This window comes from Orycteropus afer, unplaced genomic scaffold (assembly GCF_000298275.1).
Source record: "Orycteropus afer afer isolate SDZICR_OR568_19922 unplaced genomic scaffold, OryAfe1.0 scaffold00094, whole genome shotgun sequence".
Classification (NCBI taxonomy): domain Eukaryota; kingdom Metazoa; phylum Chordata; class Mammalia; order Tubulidentata; family Orycteropodidae; genus Orycteropus; species Orycteropus afer.
In genome coordinates, this window is record NW_006921681.1 from 5,988,784 (window position 1) to 6,013,351 (window position 24,568).

Genomic DNA, 24,568 nt, shown 5'->3' on the forward strand with positions numbered 1-24,568 from the left:
TATTTGCAATTAAACACAAATATTTCCTACCGTTAGCTTTCTTATTATTACTATTATAACAAAGGTAATTTAGCTCAAATCAACAATGCTGACACACTTACATAAAGTTAACCTCTTCCTATCCCACCCTGCTGAGGTAACCAGTGTTAGCAATTCAACGTTAACCATTCTCTAACCAAAAACAAAACTGAAGACCCACTGCCATGAGTCAATTCTGATAAAGTGACCCTACAAAAAATATATATATACAACCCACTGCCATGGAGTAAATTTCGATTCATAGTGACCCCTATTGGGTTTCCGAGGCGGTGAATCTTTATGGAAGTAGATTGCCTGGTCTTCCTTGATGGAGTGACTGGTGGGTTTGAACCTCCAACTTCCTCGTTAGCAGTCAAGTGCTTTGGGCACTACACCACCAGATGTTCTACAAGCATACACGTGTTATAATTCCATGCACTGTCATGGAGTCGGATCAACTCAGCGACCTCTCCTTGGGTTTCCGAGGGGGTATCACTACGAAGTAACCTTCTGGTTAGCAGTCAAATGCCTTAGGCACGATGCCACCAGAGCTACACGTGTTATAGGGGTTTATTTTTTCAAACTTTGGATATTTGCACGTTGCTTTTTTAAAGCAGTGCACCATCCCTCCAGGCCAGCAGCTATAGCTCTGATATTCTAATAGTTGCGTTATAATTTGTTGAACTTCACCCCTATCGATGGACAATAATGTTTCCTATACTCGACCGCAGTGAGTTTGGGGAGGTGGCTTCAGTGGAAGTTCCTTAAGGAGCTGCAACGATCAGCAAAACTGATCATTGAGCGCATAGACCGCGTAGTATTTGGGAAGAGAAATAGCGAAAGAAAAAGACTAATGACAGTGCAGTCGAAAATGCCGGAGATGCTCTCCGCTCACTTGCAGTAGGTGGACGCACTTTGTACGGAGGGACTGCAAGGACGACTGCAGCCGCCATCAGAGTTCCGGGCCCAGGCGGAGGGGTAGCTCCGAGCCGGCTCCCAGGCGGTATCCCAACTCTGGCCGCGTGGGGCGCGTCGGAGCCTAGCCCACAGCTTCCGCCGGCGCCCCGCCCGCCCCTGCTCTCCTCACTCATTGATTGGCTGCGCAGCGGGCGCGCGCAGAGTCAGGGGGCGGGCCCGCGCCGGCTACAAAGCGCGGCGAAGGTCACGGCGCAAGGGGCGCGCGCCGCCGCTCCCACTCGGTCAGCTAGTCCTCCCGGCCGCCTTGCCCGGCTGCCATCCCGCGTGGGAGCCATGGAGGGAGTGAGCGCGCTGCTGGCCGGCTGCCCCACAGCCGGCCTGGCCGGCGGCCTAGGGGTCACGGCGTGCGCCGCGGCCGGCGTGCTGCTCTACCGGATCGCGCGGAGGTGAGTGCGGGCCCATGCTGCCGACCTCTGCAGGCCCACGCGGCCGCCCCGCCCGCTCTCCCGAGCCTGCTCCCTGTCGCCTGCTGGCCGCTCTCGGCCTCGGCCCTGCAGCCCCCCGCATGGTGGGTGTCCTGCCGGCAGCCCTCGCGCGCCTCCTTCCCCCGGATTGCGGGCCTCAGAGATGCCTCCTTACCCGGGGTCCCGCAGAGGCCACAGCATCGCGCTGGGAAGCCGGCCTGTTGGCTGATGCGCGTAGACCCCCACCTAAAAAAGCCCGAGTTGGGAATCTTTGTTCAGGAAGCGGCTGATGAGTCTGGCTCGGGTTTGAGGGGAATTCAGAGTGGGCACAGGAACTCTGGGAATGTGAGGTGCAGGCGAGAGTACCCACAGAGCTCCCACGCAAGGTCCGAAACACCCTCTGTCCCCCACACACACACCTAGGCCACCCAAACTGCAGAAGAATCGAGCAGCCGATGAAGATAGAGGCACTCCTCTGTGTCCTGCTGGTGGCCTTGACCCCTGGTCCCCCCCACAGCACCACCACGCTGGGATGATGGTGATAATGGCCATCCTCTATTGATCTGCATAGGATGTCCTGGGCATTGTGTTAAAGTCTTCCTGTTAGCCCATTTCATATTCTCAGGCCCTGCTCCCCAGAGGCTGAGGCACCAAGAGGTTAAATGAATGGTCAAGTGGAAGCACCAAGATTTGGATTGAACTGTCTGCCTCTGGCGCCTACAGCCCTAACCACTGGGAAACACTGCCTTCAAGATCCTGCCTGAGATACTTCAGGGGACATTAAAGGGGGGCTGGGCTAGTTCAGTGGCAGCCCCCAGCCCTGGCTGGATGGCACCCAGAGGTTATGCTGACCTGCATATTTGGAGATGACCTCTTATTTGTATTCCTGATCAGGGTTTAAAATTTTAATGTTTTCCTGCCTTAGCAGGGCCTCGGGAAGAGAGGACTGTTTTCCCACCTAACCCACCTTCCCAGAGGACAAGGGAAAAAGGCAAGGCTGTGAGGACATCCTAGGGACAGAATGGGTAGGTTTGCAGCTTCCTCAAGGACTGCTAAAGGATGCTCAGATACTTGGTGAAAAGTGAAAGGACTTGCCCATGGTCACTCAGCATTAAGTTACAGAGCTGGGATTTGAACCCAGGCCATCCAGCTAGCAAGTCTTGTTTTTCCTTAACCAGTACCGTGTAGTGTTTCTTGAGTCAGAAGGGAGAAATAAGTGAGAGTGGTTGAGTCACAGGCTTCTTGGGGGAGGAAAGGGTAGGAGGGACTTGAGCTGGGCCTGGAGAATGAGCCAGACTTGCAGACTGAGGAGGGGGAGGCTCCCAGGGGAAGAGATGAGTATAGGGATGAAGTTGGAGGTTTCCTGGACAGGCTGCAACCAAGACAATGACCCCTGAGAACCCAGGTGTGCGTGTACCAGTTCCTGTCCAATTTCTAGAGGTTGAGGGTGGTGGTGTCTCCAGGACCAGCTGGTCCAAACTGGTTCCTTTATCCACGAGAGCACTAAGGTCTGAAGTGTAGGATCCAGAGGCCAGTGTTTCTCCTGGATGATATTTCCTCAACTCAGGATAGGGAAGTGGTCCCAAGAGTCGGAGCCTGGATAGAACAGGGAACAGGTGTGACTCTGCATCATCCCCAAGCTTCCCAGCATCTTAGGTGCAGCGTGGCTGGGTTTGCCTCTATGAAGTGTTGGGGAGCTGGGTACAGGGGGCACAGTGGGGTGGGCCAGAGCCATGGTGTTACACTGTTGCTGTGGGTTGGGGTTGCGGTTGGATGCTCAGGGATGTCTGCACACAGCACTGGGTTTGTCCAGAGGTTATCAATCAGCAAGTGTTGCTATTCAGAAACAAGACCAGCCCAGCAGCCGGAGCCTCCTCCCTCTGGGAAGATAGCGGGCCAGGGAACAGTGGGATGATGATGAAGCTGGCTTTGGTGGCAGCATGTTTTTTGAGCAGCCCCCAGGAGGGCACATAGGAGAGGTGTTTTTTGAAGGCGACTTGGCAGGTGGGAATGTGTAGGCTCAGCACAGGGGTTGCAGTGGTCAGGGACATGGCCCTATGGCCAGACATGAAAAGAGAAGCTGCCTGGCGCACCATGGATCTGTCGTCCTCCACTCTCTGCTCAGAGAGTAAGGGTCTGGTGAGAGAGGTCACTTTTCAGAAGGGCATTTATCCTCCCAGAGCGTGTCAGGGCAGACCCCAACTCCCTCCCGTGGAGCCTTCTCACCCACACTACTGTTATTATCATAACAGCCAGTATTTCTGTGCTGATGACAAACCAGACACTGTGCGAAACATACAGCCCCCTCAAGAACCGCAGTAGCAACCTCCTGGGGTGGTGCTACTCCTCTCCTCACCTCCCAAGTTAGAGAGGTCAGGCCACCTGCCTCAGCCACCTGATCAGTCCCTGCCTGACTCCAGCTCTGAACCAGGCACCATGTCTGGGACCTCACTGACCACCTTGGCCTCTTCTCAGCCCCTTGGGTGGCCACCACCATCAACACAGTCTCAGGGCTAGAAGCAAAGTTCTCTTTTACACACACATGGGTTTGCTCACCCTGTGTCCAGGGGGTCATGGCAACCCTAAGCTTTTTATGCTCATCCTACCCAAACTCTCCTATCTACTCTCAAAATCAGGTGTGGCCATGTCTGTGCACTGCGCTTCCCTGTCCTGCAGGAACCACAGGGACTGCTTGTGTTCGCTGGGATTGTGCACTTTCCAGTGGCTGGCCTTCAGCATCTGCCGATGCCCCGCCCTGCCCAGGCTCAGTGCCCCACTCTCGCCCCTGTGCTGCACGCCCCAGCAAAACGGCACTGCTCTCTGGTTGCATGCTGCACCGCTCCTCTCTGGGCCTTCACCTCGCAGCCCTGTCTGCCTGAGGGCCATCTCCTTTTTTTCTTTTTTGTTTTTTTTGGTTTTTTTTGTTTTGGCCCATTAGTGAGCACATCACTCTAGGCCACTGCAGTGTGCCACCTATTGGCCCCTCTCCGGTGGCTTTTGCCACCATCTGGCCCCTGAGGCTGACATCCTTGTCCTTGTGTCAAGTTCAGAAGTGGACAGGGCCCTGCTCATCTTTGCATTTCTGTTGGATTGAGGTGACTGGGGGTGGTCCCCCAAGGCTAGGGCCTGCCCCCAGAATGGTGGGTTAGGTTTCTGCCTAGTGTCAGAAGGGCTGCTGTGGATTTGTGTGTTTTGCTCTGAGGAGGATGGTAGGGGCAGGAGAAGGACCATCTAGTCCTGTGTGCCCAGGGGTGTTTTGGTGCCTGGTCGCTGCAGCCCAGGCTGAACGGGAGAACACGTGTGTTTCTGTTGCCTTGAGGTCAGTGTGGTATATGTGGGGTCAGTGGTGTGGCAGGTATGAGGACAGCCTCCTCAAAAGCCCACCCATGGCCCGGAGGAGCAGGTGCGGACCTCTGTCATAGGATGTCCTATTGGAGCTGACCTCTGACTCCCTGGGCTGCTGGGGCCAGCACTCAGTGGCCAGGGCCCTGGTTGGGGGAGAGGGGGGCTGGGCCCCCTGGAGACTGATTCACACAGGCCATCTCTGTACTCGCCAGGTGGGTCTGTCCCATCCTGTGTCTCCACGTGGCACTGTACTGGGCACATAGCAGGTATCTGACCCTGGCAGGTTCCTAGACACAAGACCTGCAGCTGCAGCCTCAAGCGCTGGGCTAACACCTAGAGCAGGCCCCCCACTGTGGATGCTAATAGCGACATCGACATTAAGGGGATATGTTCTCAGGTTCTCCCTTTTTTGCAGTGTGTGTTCTTGGGCTGGTGGAGGGGTGGCCCAGAGTGTGCAGCTGCCTCCTGTCGCCCGGACCCCTGCAGAGCCAGCAAGCCTCGGTGTTGAGGTGGTGGCAGCCTAAGGCCTGCCATCCACTGGGGCCCACAACCTGTCTCCTTAGGTGGCCTGCCCGGGATAGGGCTTAGGGGCCTTGGAGGCCTGCAGCTGGGCTCCAAGCTGCCCAGAGCCCAGACCAGGTGCCCCTAGGAGGGAGAGAGGTCTCTCTCCAGGGCCTACCTCCTTCTCTCTGTTTCTGGCTTCCTTACCTGTGTGACAAGGGCATTCTGCCTTGTCACCTCAAACCTGGTCACACTGAATGTGGTTTGTCCCAGAAGCTGGTGGAGCTGAATTGGCATGGGGGAGAGACATGGGTTTAGGGGTTCCTGGGGGGAGTAATTCCCTGAGTGAAAGCAATACCACACTAAGCCTGGCACTGGGCTGGGTAGAAGGCAGGCATGTTCTGGAGGCCAGGACCCCCAGCCAGCTGGAGGACTGTGAGGGCACTGTAGGCATGGCCCTACATGGGGTTTACATCCCTGGTGCACGTGTCTGACACATAGGGCTCTGGAGAGCCAAGACTGGTCTGGTGGGCAGGCTCTCTATCCCAGGCTCGCCCCAAGGACCATGAGCAATGACTCCTGGCATTCAGACCTGGCCTGACACTGTGTAGGCAGGTGGAGTGGGCACCCGGGGGAGAGGCCTCCTGCTCTGGCAGGGATTAACATGGGATCAGTCTGAGACTGGAGCCATTTCCCTGGCAACAGAGCTAGAAATTCAGAGAGGGGCAATGGCTCCCAAGGGGGGCCCTGGACAGGCTCCCTGGGCTGAAACCACAGTTCCTGTGTACATGTCATGGGTCCTAGGCCAGCATCTCTCCCCTCCCTGTGTCCCTGTATCCGTCAGCTGCCAGCACGTGCTTTTCTGCTCAGCTTCTCGGGTGGATGGGGTGTAGTGGGGTCTGGGGCCGATGTGGACAGGGTTAAGGGCTACGGCCCTTGTTGGAGATGGACAGGTTCATCACACTGCCCCAGGCACAGGGCTGTAGGGATGAGGGAGCATAACGGGGACGAGCAGCCTGTGTCACAGTCACAAAGAAGCCTCTAAAGTAGGTACAAATTAACAGAGTGTATATCAGGGCCTCGTTGCCTGAGTCACCAAAAGCCAAATCCTGTGGAGGCCAACCCCCTGGCAGAGTGGGTTTCCACTCAGCTGTGGCGAGCGCCTCTTCCCATCACTGCCAGTGGAACAGTAGCAGGCACTGGAGGCTGCCACAGACTAAGCACGATCCCAGATTCTCTCGTGAGCCCTGTGCTGCTGACAAGATGCTGCTGCCCTTTGCCAGCCATCGTGAGGGCTTAGGCCTGTGCTGGAGTGGTGGGCAGGGGGGTGCTACCAGGGAGTATCCACGTCCCTTCTGAGGATCTGGTTTCTCCCTTCTTCTCTATGCCTCCCCCCACCGCCATAACTCCCATTTATTGGATACTAGTCCCTGGTTGACAGAGACAGTTAAGCACTTGATTATTAGCCAAAAGGTTGGTGTTTCAAACCCACCCAGGGGTACCTCAGAAGACAGCCCTGGTGACCTGCTTCCAAAAGATCAGAGTTTTGAAAACCCCATGGAGCATTTCTAGTCTAGACGGAGTCAGAATCGGCCCAGTGGCAGCTAACAACAGTAACGCTCCAGGACAGGCCCTGTCCCCTGCAAAGTAAGTGGTCTCCAGTTGACAGGTGATAAGACTGAGGCTGGAGAACTCGGGGAACTGGCCATTAATCAGCAGGCAAGAGGGGCAGGGCCAGCCAGTGGCTGCTGGTATCAGGAGCCAGGCTTCCTCCCAGGCCAAGGCAGGGGTGGGGTTGTAACAGCAGTGGCCCTCTGTCTGCAGAACACCTGCCTGTGTCTGTCACCAGGTCCTCCTAACGCTCAGATGGCAAGGGTGCTGCGATTGCTTCCACTTCACAGACACGGTGCCAAGGCCAGGGGAGAGCAAGAGGCTTCCTGTGGTCCCACTAGAAGAGTGGGGGGGGGGTGAATTCTGACAGTTGTGCCCTCAAGCCCTCTGGCAAACAGGGCCGTCTGTGGTGTGGCTCCCACCCTGGCAGGACCCAGGGAAGGCAGCTTCCCTAGAGTGGGGGAGCAGAGGCATAAGAGGCATAAGGCCAGGACCCCAGGCTTCAAGCAGCTGCTGCCATTGCCTACATTGTATCTAGATTCCTGGGACAGGACTGTTTGCTGAGCAGTTGCTGTGCCCCCTCCCTGTGTCCTGCAGCAGACAGATCCCCTAGTATCTGGGCTAGGATTATCCCGCAGACCCCACCTGTCACCACATATGTGGCCTGTTTGCCCTCGTCTCATCACCAGGGAGGGCTGAGGGTTGGCCCTGGACTGCGCAGCTGGCCCTGATCCTACGCCTGGGCGTCCAGGGGACTGTCTTCCTGTGAGCACAGCAGGCTCCCTTCAGTCAGGAAAGCTCCCAGGAGCACCGTATCTGCAGCCTGGGAGCCTCGGGGCAGCGGAGTACTGGAGCCTGACAGATAGTTCCTGTGGCCTGGCCAGCCTCAGCCTCGTTGTCCCCTATGTCCAAGCAGCAGGACACCAGGGGCTGGTGGCTCTGGGTCAATGCATGGACACACTGGAGCCCAGAGATCTGGTGAATTGGTGACCACTGTGGGGCTGCTTTGATGCAAGAGGTTAAGAAAAATCTGAGTTGTGTGCATCCTTGTTCCGTCCTATGCAGACGCACCATCATCCAGTCTCAGTGTGCGGCCTGGGATGGGATAGGGCTTAGGTCAGCCAGTCTGCAGGTGGAAGAGCAGGGCCTAAGGCGGGCTGTGGATGACCTCACTCTTCCTTCCATCCACAGGAAACCGACCCACACCATTGTCAACTGCTGGTTCTGCAACCAGGACACCGTGGTGCCCTATGGGAACCGCAACTGCTGGGACTGCCCCCACTGCGAGCAGTACAACGGCTTCCAGGAGGTATGGCACTGGCTGGGGGCGGGACCTTGAGGCTATCTGCCTCTGGGGCCTGGCCCACACCTGCCGCTTCCCAGGAATCTTCTCGTGGGCTCCTCCCCCTGCCCTGGCCCTGTGCTCCTTCTTTGTCCAGCTGAGGAACAGGCTCAGAGAGCTGAGGTGGCTTGTCACAGCACTAGAAAGTATGGACTTAGGGTTCAAACCCAGGTTTCTCTGGCTCTTAGGCCTATTCTCCTTGCTTTCCACTAGGCCTGGACAAACATTTTTTGTATATGCCTTATAGTAAATAGCTTATGTCTTAAGCTTTGAACCCATACAGTCACTGCATAGTTGTAACATCTCAACTCTGCCATTGCAACACAAATGCAGCCATAGTCAGTCTGAAAGCAAGTGACTATGGCTGTGTACCAATAAAACGTTGCTTGTAAAGAAAGGTAGCCAACCAGCAGGCTACGGATTGCTGGCCCCTGCATTAGACAGTAGATTGCAGACTGAGCTCCACAGAGCTGTAGGTGCCTGAGGAACCAGGTCGGGTGATAGTGTGGACAAGAAGTGGGATCTGGGTTTCTCTGTGTTTTGCCTGTTGGGATTCCATGTGAAATTACTTTGGAAGAATGGCCTCTGCAGTTGCATAGAAAGGAAGAATGGTAAGGTTTGAGAGCACCACCCCTCCCCTGGGGCCTCCCTGCTCAGGGCCTCTGATTTGGGATTCCCTGACTGACTGTGGGTCCTACCTCCCCCTCACCCCCCAGAATGGCGACTACAACAAGCCTATCCCTGCCCAGTACCTGGAGCACCTGAACCACGTGGTGAGCAGCACACCCAGCCCCTGTGACCCCACGAAGCCCCAGCAGTGGGTGAGCAGCCAGGTCCTCCTTTGCAAGAGGTGCAGCCACCACCAGACCACTAAGATCAAGCAGCTGGCTGCCTTCGCCCCACGAGAGGAGGTGAGGCCGCTGGACAGGCAGGGAGGGGGCCAGGCTGGGGGATGCAGGTGGGGCACTGGCCTGGTGCCAACTCCACGCCTCTGGCCTCTGCTTTCCCAGGCAGTCACTATTCTGTCCTAAGCACCTGGGAGGGGGCTCTTACCCTGACCCCACAGTAGCCTCACATTCTGGGGTGTGCTGTTTCTAATTTATCTCCCTGTGTCTTATGGCTGCTGTCTGGGTTCCAAGTCTCAGAACACCGTGGAAACCACAACTCCTGCCAGTCCCGAAGGTTTTGTCCCTGGGCAGAGGGAGACAGGGTCCTCAGGCTCCTGGCAGGTGTCCCCAGGGAGGGTGAGGAATGCCCCCCACACCAGCTGGGGCCCTGCTGGGCTTGTCCTGTCCTCCTCCCTCTGTCCCTCAGTTGGCCAGACAGTCAGTCTGGAAGTTGGAGGAGGATGCTTCTGGCTCCTTGGAGAGGAAAGAAGGTAGAAGTTGCTGGGAAGCTTGGCATTAGGAGTTTGCCTGAGCCCAGGCTTCACCTCTTCGAAGCCCACTGTGGCATCCAGGAGCCTTTATCTAGATTATCCTGCCTGCCCACCCTCCCTGCCCCTACACTCACCCAGTCCCAGGGCTCTCGTGGCCTCAAGGACCAGATTCCAACTGAGGCCCAAGGGCCTAGTTGGAGAAGAAGAGGTGAGCTAGAGCTGGGGTAGGGAAGAAGAGAAGGGGTATGAAGGCTCGGCTACCGGGGCAGCCTCTGGCAAATTTGGTCCCAGCAAGAGATCAAACTTGTAACCCTCCCTAACCACTGCTGATGGAAATTTGGGGGTTCCCATGGAAATGGGAGGGGCTGTGTTGGGGAAGGCAGGTCGGGACTTGAGTCTTCTGGGCTGTTCCTGAAGCTAAAAGACCTCTTTAGTCCACACCAAGGCCCATAGACCCACGTGGGGCTCACTAGGGTTCTCCAGGCTTTGGGCATCAGGAGAGGGGCAGCCCTGTTCCCCGATGTCACCCACTTTCCCAGAACTCTCAAGTCCAGGGCTGAGACGTTCCCATCTCCAGCCGCCACCTCTAGGTGATGGAACCTTATCAGAGCAGCTTCTGTTCCCCTGCTGTCTTGGGCTCCATGCTGGCCCTTCTCCCATAGTTCCTACACCTTCCTGTGCAGTGGGCAAAGGAGCCATCAGGTCCAGGGTAGGGGAACTTGCCCTTGGCCACCTCACTTGTGAGTAGGGGGCTGGGTCTGCACTACCACCCCGTAGACTCTGAGCCTCCGCCCCTGCCCCTGCAGAGCAGGTATGATGAGGAGATCGAGGTGTACCGGCACCACCTGGAGCAGATGTACAAGCTGTGCCGGCCCTGCCAGGCAGCTGTGGAGTACTACATCAAGCACCAGAACCGCCAGCTGCGTGCCCTGCTGCTCAGCCACCAGTTCAGGCGCCGGGAGGCCGACCAGTCCTGCATGCAGGTCGGTCGCAGGATGTTGCAGGGCACACGGGGTCATCGCAGTCATTGGGTTGGTGCAGAAACCCCTTTCTGAAGGGCCAAGCCCACAGGGGCTATAGGTCTGCGCTTTGGAGCTGAGGTTCTTTTCCCTGGGGAAGCAACCTTCTCAGGGGGACTCATTCCTAGCCAGGCCCCTAGCCCCTTTGTGCCATCAGCTCACATGGGTGTCTGCAGGAGAGTGACAGCTGACCTCAGTGATGTGTTCATGATTTGCATCCCTCAGCATAGATGGCAGATTGCCTGCTGTATCTGAGCACATCCCTGCATTTCTGCATGCATTCCTCATGGTGGTCCTGCCCTACACTCTTAGGCCTGTGACCCTACTCACAGCTGCGCAAACCCAACTCAAGGGGGCTGAATAACATGCCTAGGACGCCTCCCCTAGTGTGCAGCAGAACTGGAAGTCAGGCCCACAGCTGTCTGGCTAAAACCTATTAAGATTTTTTTTTATTATGGTAGTCCATTACTGCCCATAGTTAATGGAGTACAATAGCGTCAAAAAAAAAAAAAAAAAAGAAGGATGGGCTCAAATGTAGCAAGGATTGTGAGGATGGTGCATGACCAAGCAGTGTTTCATTCCATCATACATCGGGCTGTGAGTTGGAGCTGACTCAACAGCACCTAACAACAACAACAACTCCATCACTAATGGAGTACTCTGATAATTTTTTTAAAATCAGGTATAGTAGCAAGTGGGGTTCAAAGGGAAAAGCACCCCACACACACCCAAAGAAACTGCAAACCCTCACCCCACCCCACCCACCCCTAGTACCAGCTGAGCTGTGTTACCAGTTGAGCTGTGGTTTCTGTCCACGTGGCTGTGGCTATGTCACCACAGCAGTCATGCATTTGCACAGCAGAAAACAAGGCACACTCTGGCTTCTGGATTTTCGTGGTTCTTTGACTTATAGGACTCCCTTAGCTTGGCTACTGCATGTTGTGTTTTTCAGTTTCATCTTTGCCAGTGCTATCTGTACATTTTTTCGAAATTCTAGTTAATGTCACAAAATTTTTGGTACCAGAATGTCTGATAATTCCTTTTGGGAGAACAAGGTTACTGTGACACGGAAGATTTCTCTAGGGTGGTGCTCTTCCACTCAGCAGCTTTCATGGGGATGTGGAGGCCCAGAAATGAGGCAAGTCTGTGGAACAGGAGGTGACAGCTAGACTAAGCTGAGAACACGCAGGAGGGGAGCTCAAGGCCTGGTGATCTCTGATCGCCAGGAGGCAGGTGGCTCAGCGAGCAGTGCAGCCCTTGCCAGCCTCCACACAAGACCCCAGCATCCTGAATCCAGGCCCAGAGAGGGTGGCAGGCGGGACAGTGGAGAGGTATGGCTGTCATTGCTGACCAGTCACCCTTTCCCGCTCTCTAGAGCTTCTGCTCCTCGGCGGTGAAGGCCCCGGTGCAAGTCATCGTGCTCCGTGCCCTCGCATTCCTGGCCTGTGCCTTCCTGCTGACCACCGCCCTCTACAGTGCAGGCGACCCCTTCGCCCCAGGGGCCGCCCTGCCCCCTGCCCTGCCACCTGGGGGCAATGGCTCAACCATGCCTGACAATGGCACCGCCCCCGGGGGTGACGGCTGGCGGCAGCTGCTGGGCCTGCTGCCGGAGCCCACGGTGGAGAAGCTGCGGGAAGCCTGGGCCTTTGGGCAGAGCCACCAGATGAGCGTTGTGGTGCTCGGCCTGCTCACCTGCCTGCTGGCCATGCTTCTGGCAGGGCGCCTCAGGTGGGTGTGTGGGGCCGGTGGGGCGTGCAGGGCAACAAGTTGGGGTTTATGCCCTGGATCACTATCTTGAGACAGTACTCTGGAAAGGAAGGCTCTCAGGACAAGAGTCCAGGTCTGCTGGCCAGCTCAGTGCATTGATCCTGGGCAGAATTCAAGTGTAGCTGCCACAAGACGTAGTCCCTGTTCTCCAGGGGGCTGAGAGTCTGGTGGTGAGATGGACAAGGCAGTGGCCTTCAGAGATAGCCCCCCATACACCCCGTTATGTGTTAGGGCCGAAAGCACCTCATCTGTGAAATCATGGTGACAGTGACAATCTACCTTGCGAGGGGGGCAGCCTAAGCAGCAGCAGGTCCCAAACCAAGGTCTGTGTCCACGTCATCTCCGTCCTTGAGGTGACTGGAGGAGATCTCCTTATCCCCATCCTACAGGTTATAACACTGAGGCAAAGGAGAAACCCTCTAGCCTGCTCAGAGGAGGGATTCCAAGGCCCATGTTCTCTCTTGGCTGTGGGATCTGTCCTGGGGTGGGGGTGGGGCAGGCCTGTGGGGCTTGGGGTGAAGGAGGCAGGAAGGGCTGCGATGGGGGGGGAGGACCTAGGTCTGCTCAGCAGGCACTCACTCTGTCCCCAATGTCCCCACAGGCTCCGAAGGATCGATGCCTTTGCCTCCTGCCTGTGGGCTCTGCTGCTGGGGCTGCACCTAGCTGAGCAGTACCTTCAGGCTGCCTCGCCCAGCTGGCTGGACACACTCAAGTTCAGCATCACGTCCCTGTGCTGCCTGGTGGGCTTCACGGCAGCCGTGGCCACGAGGAAGGCAACAGGCCCACGGAGGGTCCGGCCCCGAAGGTCAGAGAAGCAGCAGTGACTGTGGGGGGAGGACAGACGGATGGACAGGCCTCGAGCTTTGCTCCCCAGCCCAGAGTAGGGCCTCTCTCTTTCTTTCTCTCTCTCTCTCTCTCTCTCTCTGTCTCCGTCTCCCTCTCTTCCCCCTTTCCCGCCTGCCTCACTCCTCCCTCACCCAGCCTAGAGCCCAGGTCTACCCCAGCCATGGCACTTGCCTGATGAACCAGACCTGCCCCTTTTTCCTTCCTGTCAGCACCAAGCCATCTGCCACATCCCCCCTGACCTAAGGCACTCCCCAAGTGCCTCTAGGTGCTCTTACTGTGGCCATCTCTCTGGCCAAAGACCCTCTAACTGTCTCTTCTGGGGACAAGCCTGCCTCTGACCTGGGGCTTCTTGCTGGCAGCTCCAGGCCCCCGCCCTCACCTGAGCCCTCTCCTGCCTCTGACACCACTGGCTGAGGGTGCAGCCCTGCTCTGCTCTTCCCTCTCACTTTGCCCCATCTCTGAAGCCTTGGGCACATGCAGGCTGAGCCCTCGCCACATGGCCTGACCACTTGGGCTGCTTGGCACAGGCAGGCAGAGTAGCGGAGACCAGGGCAGGGCCCTCACATATTTGTCCCCATGTGGACCCTCTCATCTGGACCATCCCCTTGGTTCTCCTTGTTACTGGACCAACCCTGCTAAGCCCAGTAGGGCTGGAAGGGTGAGCTAGTTCCTCTAGAGCTGCCCTCAGCCCCTTGTTCTCAGACCTTCCTGGGGCCAGCTGTCCTCAACAGACAGGCAGTGGGAAGTCCTGCTTCTCGTGGCCAGCAGGTGTTGTCTTTGCAACCAGGCTGTGGTGGGAGTGGTCCCAGGTCAGGGAAGAATTCAGTCTTTTTCTTAGTTGTCTGGCTCTACTGTGGGCCAGACAGACAATACTGGGCATTCAGTGCCCCTGGGAAGCCCTGATTCTCCCCGCCCAGCTGGTCTTTCCACACTCTTCCCACTGGACCAGGCTGGGGCTTCCTGCTTCAAGGCTGCCCCTGGCTGCCAGGTCATATACCAACCCCCACCTCCCCCACCTGGGATGTCCCCAGTTTCCTCCATTCACCCCATATGATGCCTAGAACTAAGGTGTAGGGGCTCAGTCTGCCCAAGGGGCACACCAGCCCACAATGATGCCAGGCTGTTTCTCTTGTCTCTCTGGCCTGTCACCACCCCCCACCTGTCCTGGCATCCACTCATGCATGTAGCTGCTCTCCACCTCCACAGCTTGGCAGCTGCAGACCCTATTCAACCTCGCTCTGTCCGAGCCCAGTGCCTCCCCTCCTTGAGTCGGATGGGAAGAGGGCCTGAGGGCTGACTCAAAGTCCCTAAAAGACTGGCCCAAGGAGTCAGCCACCCCATGGAAAGGAGCAGTGTGTAGCCTCAGCCATGTTTCAGGCACAGACCTGCCACTTTGCAGCTGTGTAGTCTTGGCTTGATCCTTCCTGTTCCCAGCCTCAGTTTACCCTCTGCAAGTTGAAAGCAAACCCCTCTCCAGGATCCTTGGAGTGCAACCTCAGCTACTCTCTGCCCCTTCTTCCTTGCCTGCTATCCCTGCCTCTGTCTTTCATCTGGGCCCTGCTGGTGTCAATTCGTCCCAGCTGTGGTCCCCTGTCCCTATCCCCTAGAGCAGGCCCCAGGGTAAGAACTAGGAGAACTGGATCCTGGGGCCCACTATGTACAGATTCGTATCATAGCCCCAGGCAGCTCAAACGTGGGACCTCTTGGGGCTGTGCTTTGGTGCCAAATGACCGGCTTCCTCTCACAAGCTCTGGTGAGGGTCACAAGAACCGGTGCATGTGGGTGCCCACTGAGAACTGGAACACCGTCCCATGCAGAGGCTATACCCAGCTGAGGACTGCATCCCAGAGGGTCACATTGGGAAGGTGGATCGTGGCTGTCCCCTCCTTGGTGCAGCACTCTCTGGTGACCCCAGGTGGGCTGCGTGCTCCCTGCCAGGGCCAAACATCACTGAGCTTAAGCTCCCTTTTAGAAGGTATGAGTAGGCTGTGCCAGCCCTTCCATTCTGTGCCCGGGGGACATGGAGGGCAAACAGATGACAAGGGCATGAGGGTCACATTTAGCCACAGGGCCACCAGCTAGCTGGCCTGAGGGGCCAGTTGGTGTGAGCACTCTCAAACTTACCGTGTGCCCGGTTGCTCCTGCATGGTACCCTGCAGAGGGGGTGCGTATGGTGTACGAGCCTCACTGTTCTGAGTCTTTTACATCCAAGGGTATCCCGACAAGCTGCCCTATCCCAAGCAGCCGATGGCAGCCTACACTCCTTGGCATCTGCCCATGTGTAATGAGACCTTCTAGGGCCTTCCATGATGCTCCTGCCCCTGCCTGTGACCTCAAGCAAGGCCTCAACCTTGCTGGCCAACTTGTTTCCTGCTGCCCTCATGGTGTGGAGGGAGGTGAAAACCACTGTGGAGAGACCTAAAGGGGACTTTGTTTCCAATGGCACAGCTCAGCAGGGGAAGAGCCGGGAGTCCCACGTGTGGGCCAGAAGTCACCATGGTAGTCTTTCAGAGGGGGAAGGAACCACCTGCCTGTGTCCCGCCCTCCTTGCCCCAACTCAAGACCCATCAAAGAGAAGAGGAGTCAGTAGTTTCAGAGTGGGTCCCATTGACTCTGCATCCCTTTCCCTGTATCCCAGGATCTATTCGGGGAAGCTGACAGTGAGATGCTAATTACTGCATTGCTTGGCATTGGGTAGAAGCAGGACATCTGTGTGTATGTGTGTATTTAAATTAAATTATTTATAATAACCATAACTAGCTCTCTTCCTGGCCGGGAGCCCCCTGCTAGGCAGACGTCTTTGCTGCCCTCTAGCGGAGTATGGAAAAGCAGACTGCCTAGGGAGAGGAGCCTCTTCAGAAGAAGGGTTCCCAGCCTTTTTAAAGTTTTGTGTGACTTTTTAAATTACTCAACTGTCCCTTAAGTTTCATTACTTGGAGACTATTCCAGCCCCCTTTTGACGCTGTTGGCAACGGCGGAAGAAGTGCTGGCATCCCTGGGGTTGTGGCTTGTTACTACGAGTGTGTCATCTTTGGGAACGTGTCCTGTCCCATCCCCTACCCGCTACAACTGGGGACAAACATCAGAATATCCCAGGTCAGAGGTGGGATTATCCAGTGGTACATCTGGCTGGTTTGGCCCTCCTGGTCCGCCCTCGTTCCTACGAGCTACCGGAGAAGGCTCCTGCAGTTACACTGGCCCAGGAACAGACCGCCAGGACTCGTCCTGCGGCCCCAGGCCCCCCGCCCTGTCTTTTCTGACTGTTGAGTCACTGTCTCTGTGTCGTAGATTGTGGAGAATTGTCTAGTGCTCTCTAATCACTGTAAACACCGCTCCTGGCCACAGATGTGTGTGTTGATGCTGTGTTTTCAATAAATGCCTCCCGGGCCCGCTCTATACCGGTTTGGCTTCAGGTTCCATGTCTTTTTTGTTTATTCTTTCGTGTTCTTCTAGAAATGCTTCTGTGCCTGGGAAGGTGGGGGGAGGTTGGGGTTTGGGTATAGGCATGTCCATGGGAATCCAGGCTGGCGGTCAAATTTGGAGCTGGGCTTTGGGCTCTGGGCCCAGCCCTGTCGCCTGCCTTGCTGGGTCACAATGAATGGCTGTTGAAAACCTTGTCATCTGTCCTTCCACCCTCAACCAGGGCTGTTTGGTTGGAGAAGACTGACCACCTCCCTCAAGGTTGAGTCTGAGTAGAATAGGCCTGACCCCCTCCCAAGGTGGGTGTGAAGGTTTGGGTTTGGGCTCACAGCCCCTCTCTGAGACCTGGTTTGTGGGTGCAGGGCAGTCGAGGGGAGGCTCTCACCACTTGGAACTCCAGTGCTTTTGGAAGCTTTAAGGAGCATCCTTTGGGCTCCTTGAACTGGAGAGGGCACCCTCCAGGGTCCGTCTTGGGCTCACACAGCTGCTTCTGAACCCACTTCCAAAGCAGTGTCCTCCAGCAGTACGGTTGTGATGAGAGCTCACACGTGGCGCCTTATAAGGATTAACTGGTTGAGTGATATTACTTTTTAAAGTATCACAGCAAGAAGGGTCAGACCTCCAAGAACTTTCCCATCCAGTGCCGACGTAGCTAGTGACGTCAGAGACGTACATTTGCCAAGTGGATGAGAGACTCAAGTGTTATCACTGGGCAGCCCCAGGTGTGAGCAGGATTTGGGAAAAGCAGGAAAGAGCTGGCAAGACCCAGCTATTCTTGGAGCCAGCCTGTGGGGCCCCAGGTGGCCCCTCTGAGGCCCAGACCGCCTGCCCTGTCTGTGCACTGCCCCATGGCAGTCGGACACAGGAAGCCCAGTACAGGGTCCTGCTACCATCTGCTGTGAGTGCCTGGGCATGCAAGCCTGCAGGAGGTCCCCAGCATCCTGTTGTCCTCACTGCTCTTCCGTGACAGGCTCCAGAGAAGGAGACGGGCACCCACTCTCCTACGAAGGCTCACACATTATGGAGCCACTCGTCTCCAGGCTCCAGCCTGCCTTGGCTGCTCCTACAGGTGCCTGGAATTATCTTCCGGCTGCTCGTCGAGGCCATGGGTGCTGTCCTGCTTAATGGTGTCATACATCTAAAATGGCAATGCAGATTGTATTCCTACTTAGAGGTGGAATGTCCCCGATGTCCCTTGAGGGCAGGGAGGTGGGGATCAGGCAGGCTTGGGAGGAGGGTCGGGGGTTAGAGCAGACATGGCCAACCTGGGCCTGTGTAGAAATAACCAGGTGAGAACTCTAGCCTTGATATCACCATGTTCCCCAGACACTGGGCCTTGTTTGGTTCTGAAGCCCAGGTGCTTTGGAAGCCATTGGAAAGGTCACGTGATTCTCTAGGATGTCACCAGCTAACCCCACACTTTCCCTATAAAATGTTTTTAAAAGGCAAGGAGGTGGAAATAGCTTGAGGAATCAGTGGGACTCGAACTTTAGCTTGGCTAGTGATGCCCTGAGCAGTGGGTCAGGACACATGCCAGGGGCCTTAGCCAGCCACCAGCCTGCAGGAAGGCCCAAGCTAGCCTGCCCGCTTGGTGGCAGATGTCAGTGGGCTCGCTTATCCCTGGGGACCGAGGTAAGGCTGGGCTTCCCGCCAGATGGTAGACTAATGTATTAACTGCCCCCTCCCTCTCTCTCCCTCTGTAATTGGTTGCCTTAATCAGAAGCATGGTTGACCTTCTGGCTTGGGGCCCTCAGGTCCTGTTGTGTGATTTGTTCTCTTCTCAAGTTAAAGAGACACTGTCACCTTCTGTCTGTCAGGCAGCATTTGCGGGCAGTTGACGGGGCTTCCCTAAGCTTTGAGTTTGTTTTGTGGCCTGGCAGTCGGGTCTGTGACAGCTTCGTTCCAGGACAAGGCTAAAGAAAACAGTTTCCAGTGTCCAAGAGTGGGAGGCAGCCCCCCACAGCAGTGCTACCGTGGGGCTCAGAAGGACTTGGAAGAATCAGGCCCTGGGGAGCGGAGGGCACCTAGGTTGCTGTCTGGCTTTTGGAATCCCTGCTGCAGCCTTGCTCCCCTGGTCTGAACTCATGTGCTCTGTCGGAAGCTGAGGCTGCCGTGAGGCGCTCAGCATGGAACAGGAAGTGGCAAGGACAGGGCCAAGCCCAGTAGTAACCTTGATGGAATGTCTCGTTCAGGGCTGGGCAAAGGAGTGGTGTGAGGTTGGCAAGGGCGACAGTGTCACTTTAATGCCGAGACCCGTAGTGGAACTAGTTTGCTGTGAGCCTGAGTGGGGTCTGAGGGGCATGCTGGGAGGGGTGGGTCATGCTGGCACCTCCCAGCCACCCGCTCCTAATGGCATAAATGTGGTGGGACTGCTTTTCCGCTTTAACTAACGCACGCCACCTCTGAGGACCCCAACTCAGACCCGCCTGGCACAGTGGGGTGGGACTTGGAGCAGCTGTGCAGAGGCCACCTGGGCTGACCCTCTCCCTTCTCCCGGGCCCACCGGGCTCATGCAGGTACTTCCCAGGAGACCCTGCCGGCCTCTTCCCCACCATTCCCAGCCCGGCCATACCCTGCCCAGGAGTTGGAGGTGCCTCGCCTGGTCTGCTCATCCCCACCCCGCCTGGCTTCCTGCCCCTCGCCAACCAGCAGCTGTTTCGGTCACCCCGACGGGCCTCTCCCTCCTCCTTGCCAGGCCGCCTCCACCGGGCCCTCTCACTGGGAACCATGCCCTCTCTGACCCGAGCAGGTAAGAGGCACAGATGTTGGGCACAGGGTCTCTGGGGAACAGGGGTGGGAGGTCATGCAGGGGAGCAGGTGGGGCTCCTGCTATTGAGACAGAACTGGGCCTGAGTCCTGGAGCATCCGTGCGCAGCTGGCAGCATCTTCACCTCTCTGAGCCTATTGCCCCTCAAAAAAACAGGCCTGGTAGAGGAAGCTACCTTGGGTGGTTGTAAGGGTTCAGTGAGATGATGTGTTTAAGGACAGAGGAGGCGCCAGCTATGATAGGTGCTGAGTGAATGTGCGTGGTGGTTCGGGTTTGTCTTTCACTATTGTTCTCACCATTATTATATCACTGTTAGGATTGAGATGCTGGGGGCTGGCGCCTTCTGGTGAAATCCAGAAGGTCAGGGACTTAGTTCAAGTCACTAGTCAGCATACTGAGCACTTCTGCCAGTGGACCCAAGGGCAATGAAGACCTGGTCCCTGTCGTCAGGAAAGTCTAGCCACAGGGGAGGTCCTGTCTCCTCCCTCACCTTTCCCAACAGGATCCCTGGGCAGTTGGCTGGAAATCAGACCTAATTTTAAACATACTCCAGGGCCTATGAGTGTTTTGTGGCTGAGCCCTTGCCACCTTTGGGAAGCCCTCTGGTGTGGACTGGCTTTGCCTCCCTTCCTGGGTGCTGTGCTCCCTGGGTGCCAGGCCTAGTGCTGGGGGGCTACAAGCTGGGATCCCACCCTTAGATCCCGGGTGGGAGCTTGGTCAAACCAGGAGGAAGAGGATTCTTGCAGGACTCTGATTGGCCCTGCTTGGGTCACATGACCACCCTTAGCCTTTCATGTGGGATGGCCTGGTGGGGGGGGCAAGCAGTATGCTGTGGCCTCAGGCCCTCTAGCCCAATGGGTGGAGGGGGGCAGCTGACTGCCCACGCAGGGCTTAGGGCAGTCACCTGCTCTTTCTTCATTTCTTAGCTGACACTTGGGGAACATGACACCGAAAAGATAAAGAGTCGTGGTGCTTGGGGTGCACTTGATTCAAAAAAGGGCATTGTGTTCCATAAGTCCTGAGAGGCTGCGCAAGTGGTGAGGGGCTAGAGTTAGTGGAGAAGCTGGAACTCAAGATAGCTGGAAAGCCAGGTCTGGAGGAGAGAGAAGGACACAGAACATGGAATCAGAGGACTTGAGTCCAAGCCCAAGTCATCGCTGAGAACTGCCCTGAGTTTTTGTTTCTTTCGCAACAAAAATGCAAGTGATCGTTTGGGCCCAGCCCACCTCAAAGGTGGTTTCAGAATCCATCAGAACCTGAGTTCTCATTAAAGCAGTGTGAGTGACAGGTTGGACTTAGGACCATCTAGCGGCTGGCGGGAGTGAGTGGGGGGCACGCTGTACGCAGGCTGACCTGCTCTCCACTCTTCCTCTGCTCCAGACTCAGGTTATCTGTTCAGTGGGAGCCGCCCACCCTCCCAGGTGTCTCCATCAGAAGTTCTTGTGCCAGGTAAGAACTGAGAGCTAAGAAGGGGATGCTGCTCCAGGTGTGGGCAGTGTTACCAGGACCGGTGGGACATGGAGCAGTTAGCACATGTTCTAGGGTCAGACAGCTTCGTAACTGAACCCCAGCCTGACACCCCTAGCTGCACATCCCTGAACAATTGACTCATCCCTCTGTGCCTCAGTTTCCTCTTCAGGGAAATGGGGCTGATGGTTATTAGGATTAGATGACATCAAGCACATGTAGTCAGTGCTTGCCATCGTACTGGGGACTCCAGTGGAGGTGCTGCTCTCGGGCCAGCTGTTAGTGGGGGCTTGGGTTAAATGACCCTGTATCTCCAAAGGGTAGGCCTGCAGCCCAGGGGAGATCAGGGGTTTGGACAGAAACAGAGGACAGGGGAACATGGTTGAGGCTCTGTGAGTCTGCCCTTCATCCTGGCTTCCGGCAGACACCCTTCTGCCCCCCAGTTACCCTACAATATTTTCTTGGGTTAATATACAGAAGCACCAGGGACAAATAGCATACAGTGAATATTACTGCAACAGTAGCAAACAAGCTTTATTACTGTCATGGTTTGTTTCATCCCCCTTCCCCGCAGACTACTTCTCTCTACTGTCTGGAAGCTGCCCCTCCTCCCCGCTCCCCTCCCCAGCGCCCTCTGTGGCCGGCTCCATGGCCTCTAGCTCTGGCTCCCTGCGCCACCGCAGACCCCTCATCAGCCCCGCCCGGCTCAACCTGAAGGGCCAGAAATTGCTGCTGTTCCCGTCATCCCCTGGGGAGACTCCGAACATGCCCAGCAGCTCAGATGAGCCCTCCCCCCATGATGGCAGCCTCTTCACCATTGAGTCGCCCCAGGTCCCCCGAAGGCCACTCCCACGGGACACCAAGCACACCATGGGTATGACTTGGCCGGGTCCTGTGGACCAGGGGCCAAAAGGGATGGTCGAGGGGTGGTGTGGGATGGAGACCTTGAGGCCTGGCCTTGGTGACACATTTCGTCTGTATGACCTGGGCTCCTCAAGGAGGTGACACACACAGTGGGGCCTCCCAGGGCTGCCCTTGCTCCTATCCACGTGTGTACAGTTACTCTCTCAGCCCCAGACAGCCCAGGTTGGAGGCCTTGGACCCTCTACAACACTGCCCTCTGCTGGCCAATCATCTCTTCTTTGTGGTTGGCCTTGGGGTCCTCTGCCTCTCAGGATGGCTCTAAAACAGGTCACACACTGCCAGTCTGTATCGGGGCACAGACTTGTTTTGCTCAGTGTTGTTTTTCACAGCATTTTGAAACTTTTTATTGAGGTTCTAATATTTAAGATCTAGAAATTGTACATGAATGTTTGGTCACCTTGTGTCACTTATAATGTCAGAAGATCTGGCCTCCTTGGGCCTGAAGCCTGGTCACAGGCAAGACATCTTCTCTAGTGGAGTCCGAGTTCCCCCCACTGCCCCACTGACCAACCACTGCTCAAGGCCCACCGTGGGCACTGGAGATTGCCATCCTGATCTTAAACTACCTGCCCTGAAGGAGGGACTGGCCTCCCACTGCCTACGGGAACAGGTGGGGACTGGCACTGGCTGCCATTCCCAAGGCCTGTGTCCTGGCTGAGAGGTGGACCTGCCCCATGTCTGTCCCAGGGGCCAACTGTGAGCACCCACTGTGCCGTCTCTTCTCTCTACAGACATGGGAGCAATGCCAGAAAGAGGCCGTGCCTGTAGCAGCCGCTCCATCAAAAAGGAAGATGACTCGTCCCAGTCGTCCACCTGTGTGGTGGACACCACCACCAGAGCTGGCTCCGAGGAGACTGCTACCTGGAAAGGTTCGTATCCTGATGGGCGGGGCAGGGCAGGTGGGGGAGGCTGCTGCCTAGAGAGGGTCATGTCCCAGTGGGGGGTGAGGAGGATGCCACTCCCTGTAGAGGTTCACATCCCAGTGGGCACAGGTGGGACACTGCCTGGAGAGGTCCACACCCTGAAACAGCAAGGAGGGTGGAAGGGGTTTCAGGTGCTAACCACCTCCTCAGGCAGCTGACCACCCAGCAAACGGCAGTCCCCTGCAGGAGGGTTAGGACATAGACCTGCCATCACAGCAGCCTCTACCCACAGGTGGCTATTTAAATATATATTTGTTAAAATTGAATGAAAACCAAAAGTCCACTTCCTCTGCCGCCGTTGCCACGTTTCAGATGCTCCTGAGCTGCATGGGCTGGTCGCCGCGTGCTGGAGCAGCAGATGTGAAGCTCTCTTTCTCCTTTCAGACCGTGCTGGTCCGTAGAGTGTGGCGCAGAGGCCAGCGGTGTGGCTGGGGACCTTGTAGCCTGGTTTCAAACCGTGACGACCTGGGCAGGGGTTGAGCTCAGATCAGCAGTTCTGACAGAGCCCGCGGCACGTTCTCAGCTCTCGACAGGCTCGCCTGCCAGCCTGTTGGTCTCCCCTGGGAGAAGCCTAGGTGCCGGCCAAGGTGGTGCAGCAGCAGAGGCGCGTCCCTGAAAGGGGTCATTTTAAGCTGAGCCTGAAAGTTGGCAGCTCCATAGCAGGTTGGAAGTGGGCTATGGCCAGCAGGTGACACAGGCTGGGGCCAGTTAGCCTCGGTCCGTGAGCATGGCCTTGGAGGCAGGGCAGTCACTCATCTCCTGAACCCCAGGCACCTCATCTGCACGTGTGGGGGTCACAGCCCCCCTCACTGCTGAGGCTCAAGCTTGAGGATCCTAGCCCAGCACCCATGCAGTGGTTCAGCCTAGAGAAAGGCTGTGTCTCTGGGGAAGTGACACTTCAAAAGGGAACCATGGGTAAGCCCGGGTGGCCTTTCCAGGTGAGGCAACCTCTGGGTCAGGTAGTGACATGGGGGTGAGGTGTCACCTACCTGGGAAGGTACCCTCACAGCCCCAGGAGCTGTTTTTCACAGGTGAGCATGTGCACTTAGCCAGTAGACACCCCACCCACATGTCGCCCCTGATCTTTGCACCCTTGACTGGGTCTGTCTGCTCTTGCAGGTCGTTTCAGCCCCTCCCTGGTCCGTGGCCTTCTGACTGTGAGCTTGGCTGCCAATGCCCTCTTCACCTCAGCCTACCTGTACCAGAGCCTGCGTTGACCAGCAGCCCAGCCACCTCTACCACTACCCATGGCCACCTGGGGCCAGAGTGGTCGGCGGCTGAGCCTCAGAAGTCCCCCAGAGCAGCCACCACTGCCTCTGCCTGCCTCTGGAAGGCCCATGACCTCGTGGTCACGGAGGACAAGAGTGCAGGAAGCGGCCTGCACAGTGGGACCCTTTCCTGCCTTAGGCTGCCCCCTTCTCACCCGACCATCTGAGGCCGGGAGGAGCATCTGTGAGCCACAGCCCTCACGTGCTGACTTCAGGGCTGATGTCGAGAGTGTGTTTGGTGCTGACACTCTGATCCCAGGACCCTCAAGGGACTGCCCGGCCCTGGGTCCCCTCCCCCCGCCATCCAGCCCAGCCTGGCAGGAGGCCAGTACTACTGTACTTGGAGAGGAGCCAAGGGGGGCCACCACTCTCCTCCATCCAAGGCCATGGTCAGGTCCTGGTACTATACCCACCTCAGGGTGCCTCAGAGCCCACTAATCTGAAGGCCAGGTGAGGGGGGCATAGTTCTCCTGTCACCATGCCCACTTCCCAAGGACCCATCCTAGGACAAGCCCCTTGAGGATATTTTCCTGCCCCTTCCTGCCCCCTGGCTGGGGCTTCTCAGAGTTGGGTCTCAGCACCCAAGTGCC

General features: G+C 56.8%; 1 protein-coding gene across 1 annotated transcript; it reads left to right on the plus strand.

The window, feature by feature from the left end:
• The first annotated feature begins 1,269 nt into the window (after nt 1–1,269).
• Nucleotides 1,270–23,927, plus strand: TMEM201 (transmembrane protein 201). Its single transcript, XM_007942601.2, has 12 exons — nt 1,270–1,382; nt 1,972–1,974; nt 8,049–8,166; nt 8,916–9,110; nt 10,384–10,560; nt 11,972–12,324; nt 12,965–13,168; nt 19,146–19,378; nt 20,777–20,845; nt 21,438–21,737; nt 22,519–22,656; nt 23,830–23,927. The coding sequence occupies exons 1-12, from the start codon at nt 1,270–1,272 to the stop codon at nt 23,925–23,927; spliced, it is 2,001 nt and encodes a 666-aa protein (XP_007940792.1).
• The last annotated feature ends 641 nt before the right edge of the window (nt 23,928–24,568 follow it).